Here is a 7,865-nt window from a genome sequence, read left to right as displayed (position 1 = left end):
GCTCCTCATATTCACACCCCAGTGCCCTAAGAGGAAACAGACCTGCTCTACCATCTGCCAAGATGCTGCCTTTTTTAAAAAGAACTGATACTGGTAACCAGATATTACAGTCAGGACTGCTCCTGGTCAAAATGGTCATTAAATTCTGTGTAGTTCAGTCTATTCTTCACTGTCATAATTCACTTTTCCAATATTATGAGATGGTTAAAACAAATAGTTAAAATTATTTTTGATGCTTATAATATTCCTACTTAATTTTAATATTTATTCATACATAATCCATTATTCAATATGTACTGTGTATCAGGTACAATACTTGGTTCTTGAGGAAATAAATCTAGTAAGAATATATTTCCTTGGATAACTCCTATCCCAACTGCCTAATTGGAGTTGTGAACAAATAATTAGTGTACTAAATTGCTAGTTAAATTTCAAGTGCTCAGTAAGCACATGTGTCTAGAGTCTGTCTTATTGGACAGTGCAGACAGAATTATTTCCTCACTGCAGAAAATTCGACTGGACAGCACTGAGTGAAGAGTACAAGGTAAGCCTGTGGCCAGTTCAGGGAGAGTCTCAAAAGTATATTAAAAAGTTTAACTGGAAATTGCTTATAAACTACTGAATTCCACAAATTGCTTTCAGGAAAAGCCTTTGAGAACTCCATTCTCAAAGCATTGCTATAATCTGGTTTACCCACGCAGCTTCTATATTTGAATAATACTTCAAATTTTAGAAATAATACTTCAAATTTTAATATTTTAGAAATATTACTTCTTAAAGCAGTGCACAAAATGTGTGGGAAGAAAATACACTGGCCATACCATCAGTAGAGGCTAGTGATATGATAAAGGATTAACTTCAATGAAGCTTCTAAAGAAAAACACAATTAAGAATCTGTATCAATAAATTTATTCCAAGTAAGAATTTGCATTCACACCAGGCATATTATTTCCCCACAAAAGCCAGTATCCTCATTAAGATATTTAACACTAAATATACCATAAAACTCACAGGTATGTGAAAAACTTCTCAAGGTATCTATTTCAAGTCATTAAATTCTTCAATATTTGTAATCCATGCATAAACATATCACTCATAATTATTTATATGCTTATTATATATATTTAAAACATCTTTTGGGAAATTTTATGCTCTCCAAATAATAACTTCTTAGTAACTTAAAAATACCTCTATGAACCTCTTAGCAGTACTATTGTAAAACCAAAATTGTATTTTCAAGCAGCAAGGATCCAAGACACACCATTCCTGACTAAAGACAGGGCTGATATCCGGTTTTCCAAACAGCTCTCGTCCATTCCTTATCCCTATTTTAATATGCCAACCATTACTTCACTGATATCCCAAAGTTTTCTCGCCACAGACTCATCCATAGCTTTGGGCAACAGTTCTTCTTCTTTACAGTCCCCAAAGTACCTCCCTGAAACACCTTCGACCTCAGGTGAAGAGGCCAAATAAACTGCAGTCTGGGCTCCCTCTTCTGGAGTTTTGAAGAAAGCCCATGACACTAAATTGAAAAGTGGTCTTACGAACAGTGGGATGTGTATGTGCCTCCCGAGGTTAGTCCGCACTATGCCAGGGTGTAACACATTCACAGTGACGCTGGTGCCTTCTAAGCGGCGGGCTAGTTCTCTGGTAAAAAGAATGTTAGCCAGTTTGCTCCGACTGTAACAGAAGCTTTTATTATAGCTCTGTTCACTGTTCAAGTCTTCAAAGTTGATGTCTCCATATTTGTAAAGTTTAGAGGAAACGACCACAATTCTGCTGGGAGCTGAACTTTTGAGGAGTCCAAGGAGAAGGTTGGTGAGTAGGAAGTGTCCCAGATGGTTCACCCCAAACTGCATCTCAAATCCATCTTCAGTCTTCATATAAGGGCACTGGAAGACCCCAGCGTTATTGATCAACACATCCAGTCTAGGCTCTTCCTTCAAATGGCAAAAAGAGAATGGCAGAATTAGGAACACAGGCCTTAAACGTGCCTAAAATGAAATTAAAAAAAAAAAATTCCCACAAACTACTAAAATTCTAAAAAATGCCTCTATGAGTTTTCAACAACTGAGAAAAAAAGACGATGAAAACTTGAGTGCTTATGAGGTGCCTGACTTGTGCTTTTCATGTTATCATCATCTACTCTTAACAATTCTATAAGCAAACGAAAGCACTAAAGTTAGGTGATCTGTCCAGTATCACAGGGTTCCTCAGTGGCAAACAAAAATTTGAAGATGAGATTGACACCAGTGGCCCTATTCTTAATTGGTAAGCTAGACTGCTTTCCTAACTGAGATTTTTAAACCAAAGTGAGACAACCAATGTGAGCTCAAGAGTGGAACTACAGCAGAAGACTGACGGTCAGCACTGTTCACTCCCACGGCTAAGTCAGGATTGCTTTACTCTGGTTTTCTAAAGGTAAAAGGCACCATGCAGATGGAGCAACTTTAAGTTGTTTCCTTTCAACTGGGCCAAGCAATAGAGAGCATCAGGGATACAAATTAAGACCGGAGAGAACATCATGAATAAATCAAAGAAACATTAAGACAAAAATTACAGTTATACAAATATCAGAAACACCACCATGAATCAGATATACCAAGTCTCACAGTAACAGAAAAGGAGACTAACAGGAGGTAGACCCAACAAGCACCTTTGACCTCTATTATGATTTTAGAATTCACAGTTCTTTTTTCCTATATGAAAAGCTTTCAAGCTTCAAAGGGTCCCCAACTTAGAAGATCTATACAGTTAGAGTTCTGCAGTTTGATCATATCCTTCTGCATCCCTCCAGATTAAAGTCCTAAAATTTAGACTGTCAAAAGGGAAGTCTTTTCATTCTTACTTAATGTAAGGTGGCTTTCCCTCATCCTTTCCTGGTTCCTCTGTCTCTTTTGATAGGCAAAGGGAAAAAAAAAAAAATACGTGTTCCAGGTGTAAAGACACAGTGATGACCCACAATTATATAAATCTGAGGTCAAATTTCAAATATTACTGGTCCTTTTGCCAAACATAAATGAAAAGAAAAATGTGTTAAATTTCACAACTGTTATCAGAGCCTACCTGTCAGAGGATTAACTATTTCTCATTCTGTCTGTCTCAGCACCTTTTGCTTTTCCAATAGTCGACTTCAAAAAGAAGGCAAAAGTTCACCCGTGGGGGAAAGAAAGGAGTGTTCGTTTCAGTAATCCTTTGGAAGAGTTTCCTGTATTAATCATTTCTAAGCCATCATTCTTTGCTGGGCTTGTGTATTTTAAGACTTTATCATTTACTGTTTTTTAAGTTCTAGAAGATAAATGAGATAAATACCAAGAATACCAACTTGTGGGAAATTTACACTTCCTTTTTTTTGAATTCTGATTACAGTAACTGAACTACTGAACTTCAGAGCCAGGAAGGAACTTAATACATACTTAGCAGGAAGGACAACAACTTTGTTATCTGTTTATTTCCTTAACTTTTCATTGGTTTGTCAAGTGCCTTTACTTTTCAAAGTAATAAAAAACCATAGTATCAAGGAGTAAGTATACACTGCTGCCCCATCTACATCTTTAATGAATAGGAAGGTCCATTTTTGATCCTTCCAACATCTCTTATAAACTATTACTTCTTATTTTCTAAACCTGTTTTACTTGATAATGTAATACTAGTCCTAAAAACAAAATGAAACAAACCTCTTTAGATCTGTAACAGCTCCCCAACTGTGCATTAAGGAACCCTAAGAGTCACAAGGAACTCTCAGGATGATCTGGAGTGTTTTAAAATTTCAAGGCAAACAAAACAACATGTTGCTCAACATCTCAACTACAGTCTCCAAGTGGCGCACAGCTTCAACATTTTATATTGAATATATTAAATATAATATATTCTATATTCCTTCTGAGGATGTCCTATCTTTGCAAAGGTGAGTGTTTAGCAGTTGTTGTAATAAATGCAAGTATGATGTTAAAAATCAGCAGAGAACAGAAATGAGGGTGGCAAAGTCCAATCTGATTCCGACAAGCTGGTACAGTGAACAGATGCACATTTCCCAATTGTATACTTATGGTTATGATAATTATGGTTATTAAAAAATGAAATAAAAATATCTTTTCTTTCAGCTATGTGTATTTTTTTTTTCCCAAACAGCTATTGTTACAGAAATAAGTAATAGGTTGTTTGGACCTAGTTACTTAATGAATAAACTAAGTTTTTGTTTTGACCCAAAGGAATCATGAAAAAATTAGAACTGTATGGAGCTTCTGTTCTAGACCCAGGAGACTTCTTTTCATATGGGCTCTTTTTTTTTATGCCAGCTAATTTTAGACATCACTCTTTTGAAGACCTCTGGCAAGTCACCTCTGCAGGAAACCCTTCTATCACAAATTCAGCAGAGGACATCCATTTCAGTGTAATATTTACTATCTATACAAAGAAATCCTCTGCCTCACTGGCACACAGAAGAAGTACAGGGGTTAAAAGCAAGGGCTTTAGAGAGATCCTGGGCCAATTACTTAGCCTACCTATGCCTTAGTAGCCTTACGATGCAAAATGGGGATAGTAATGCCTATTTTGCAGGGTCACAGTGAGGACCAGATGACAATAGCAGCCAAAGTCACTTTAATTTCATTAAAAATTAGAAGTGTATATATATATCTGAAATGCTTAGAACAGCTCCTGGCACACAGGCATTTTCAATAAATACTAGGTATGATATTTTTATTTCGGTCCCTATTTAGAGCACATGACCACTGGCGTTACAAGCTCCAGTCTATTTGGAAATTAGGCCAGAGTCTCCACTAAGGATACTACTCAAGAATTCACTGGTGGCAGAGAGCAACTTCCTACTCCAGCAGGGGAAAATTAAAAAAAAAAAAGACTTGCTCCAAAGTCCCTGGCGAGCAACCTCCCCTATCTGCTCTCAGGCTCTCTGAGAGATGGCTTAGTGCAAAAGAGTCACTTGGGACACAGGAAAAAAACAATTCAGAGAACTGGCGTGTCTCCTCCTGGGCTGTCCTCACATGGCAAGAGGAAATGTTCAGAAATTCGCTTATTTTCCTCTTGGGTCCACTTTTTTTCCCCCTCAACATTTTTGGAAGACAGAAGACTGCCCTACCAATTTTTCCAGCTTTCAATTCCCCAACCGCCTCCATCACTCGATCATTTCTACTCCTGGCCTCGGTCATTCCTAAGGTCACACCCCCTCGACTGTGGGCGGTCCTTTCCTCGTTCAACCCACGGCCCTCCAGGCCCCGCCCTGGCCGTCGAGACCCCCCACAATAGCCGGTCGCGGATCTCCAGAAGGTGCCCCAAGCCCCACACCTGGAGCATCTCCTGACAGAAGGAGCGCACGGAGCTCAGCGAGGCGAGGTCCAACTCCTTGACGACGAGCTCGCCGGCACCGCCGGAGTTGGGCCCCGAGTCGGGGCCTGCCGCCGGGCAGACCTCACGACGGAGCTGACCCGCCGCCTCCTCGGCGCGCTCGCGGTCCCGGCAGCCCATGATCACTCGAGCCCCCAGGCGCAGCAGCTCGGCCGCTGTGGCGCGGCCCAGGCCGCTGTTTGCCCCCGTGATCAGCACGGTCTTCCCGCGCATGAGGCCGGAGTCCCCGCCTTGGTGCAGCCGCTGGACGTTGGACCCCACAAACCGCCGGGCGGCTAGCCACAGGATCCCACCTAGTGCAGCCAGTAATGCTGCCGCGGTAGCCACTGCCATAGCCGCCGGGGCCGAGGGCCCACTGGCCCCTGCGCGGGACTTCCGGGGTCGCGGCTTGCCAGGTCCAAAGCCGGCCACCTGTACGCAAAGGACACTGGGCACGCGGCTCGTCGTCTCCTGAAGGCGGCGTGGGGCATGCTGGGACTTGTAGTCTCCTTTCCGAGGGCACCTGATTGGCTAAGAGAGTCCGGCGTTTGTGGTGCCTCGGTGGAATGGGCTCCTATCGCTAGAGGAGGGTGGCCGCAGGTCCTTAGATTTTCAGGCTCCTGGGGCCACTGCCCACGGAAATCCCAGAGTGGTGGTGGCCTTGCCTGTGGGATGCCTAATGACTACTTTGAACTTACGAATCTCTTTTTAGGCTGCTTTACAAATCCCACAATTTAGGGCTAGTTTACTGTGTTTTCCGTTTAGGACACCTGGGACTTGTTAACCCTCAGTTCAGTTTACCTTCATTCTCTGGAGGATGGTCCCTTTAGAACTGAAGTCTGAGGAAACGCTCCCCCCACACACACACACACCCCCACCCCACCCCCATAGCTGATGCTAAGAACTTAAGCAGCCTGAATCAGTTAGAAACAGAATAGGTCTGCGGTTCTCAGACTTCGGCGTTGCATCGGAATCACCCGCAGGACATGTAAAAACAGAAATTTCAGGGCCCAGGCACTAGCGTTTCGAATTCATTAGAAGCCAAGATGGAACCTGAGAACTTTGTATTTCTAACAGGTTCCCAGGTGATTCTGATGCGGCTGATCTGGGGACCACGATCTGGGAACGGAAGACTATTTAGCATTGATCACTGTATAAAAAGTCATCCTCAGATGGTCTTACGGGACACTGAGAGAGATACACTGTGGAAAGCTTGGACTTACTGTACATATAGACTTACAAACAGGCTCATCCACAAGTGTCTTCTTTCCTGTTTGCAGAGGATATTAAATGTAACAAGGAAGTGAAAGTGTTTTTTACATTGTAAAATGCTTCAGAAATGAGGGAGGTGGGGGTGGCTATTGCCACAGAGATACATCTTTGAGCTGCAAACTTCAAACTTTAGGCCAAGTTACTCTTAAGCTGGAATACATTTATCTACTCACCCATCTAGTGTGTGCCAGGCCCAGTGCCCTGTGGAGTCACAAGGAAATAGGGTCCTATTTCTGCCCTCAGGGTGCCTACTGTCTGGTACAGAGACCTCCCTGCCTGCCCCCATTCTAGAATCTTCAGGAAAAAAAGAGACACACAACTTTTATAATTTGAACTATACTCCACAGATGATTTTGATAATCCCTCCTCCACTTCCTTATATTTGGGAAGGATATAACATGCAACCAAAGGCATAATATTAATACAAAGAGCAAACGGGTAGGATGCCAGAAGGTAGTTTCTTATTGAGTGCTGAGAATGGAGCTCAGAGATGGGACGAGAACCAGGAACAACAGTCTTGAAAGGGAGGCCTTTATTCCACCCTACCTGTAACTTGAAGCTGCCTCTCCAACTCACTGAGCCAGGAGCACATGTTTCCTCTCTCTCTTCCTTTCTCTCCTTCCACATCTTCCTATCCTTCAAAGCCCACCTTCATTTCCTGACAACTTCCAGCCCATATAGATCTCTGCTTCAACCTCATGTATGATCTTCAGTTGACACTGAAGACTATTAACCCTCTGGTGTTGGGTATTTGAACTTGTACCTTTGATTTCTTCTAGGGGATTGTTAAATAGGATGGGATGGGATAATATCTGAGTCTGTCTTGTGGCCTTATTATTGGGTAATGCATAGAAAACAGTAGGTACTCAGAAAGCATAATGACTGATATTATTTTAGACTGGTTTACAACCAGTTAGGAAGCAGATCAAAAAGTCTGTGTCAGCAGCAGTCTGGTTTACTAGAACTAGGGATGGAATATGTAGGTGGGGTAGAGAAGAAATGGAGTAGAAGGAGCAAGAGAGGGTATGAGGAAAAGAAATAGCATATAGCTTCTGAAGTGAGATCTGAATTTGAATCTTAGTCCTACCATTTATTACCTGCACATCCCTGGTCAAACTATTTAATCTTTTTGAGTGTTAGGTTCTTCACTGATTAAAAAAAAAAAAAGGAAGGTAATAATGTCATGAAGTTTTCTTTGATGAAAAATAAAGTAACAATTGAAAATAACCAGCTCATTGTTTCTAACA

General features: G+C 41.7%; 1 protein-coding gene across 1 annotated transcript; it reads right to left on the bottom strand.

The window, feature by feature from the left end:
• Positions 1-893: 893 nt before the first annotated feature.
• Positions 894-5,817, bottom strand: RDH14 (retinol dehydrogenase 14). The gene is made up of 2 exons (XM_006054314.4): positions 5,308-5,817; positions 894-1,943 (listed from the first exon to the last, which is right to left on the bottom strand). The coding sequence occupies exons 1-2, from the start codon at positions 5,698-5,700 to the stop codon at positions 1,326-1,328; spliced, it is 1,011 nt and encodes a 336-aa protein (XP_006054376.3). The 5' UTR covers positions 5,701-5,817; the 3' UTR covers positions 894-1,325.
• Between the last annotated feature and the right edge of the window lie 2,048 nt (positions 5,818-7,865).

The sequence above is a fragment of the Bubalus bubalis genome, chromosome 12, assembly GCF_019923935.1.
Source record: "Bubalus bubalis isolate 160015118507 breed Murrah chromosome 12, NDDB_SH_1, whole genome shotgun sequence".
In the NCBI taxonomy this organism is placed as follows: Eukaryota; Metazoa; Chordata; class Mammalia; order Artiodactyla; family Bovidae; genus Bubalus; species Bubalus bubalis.
Note: the sequence above shows the minus strand (reverse complement) of the source record. Positions and strands in the feature narration are given on the sequence as shown.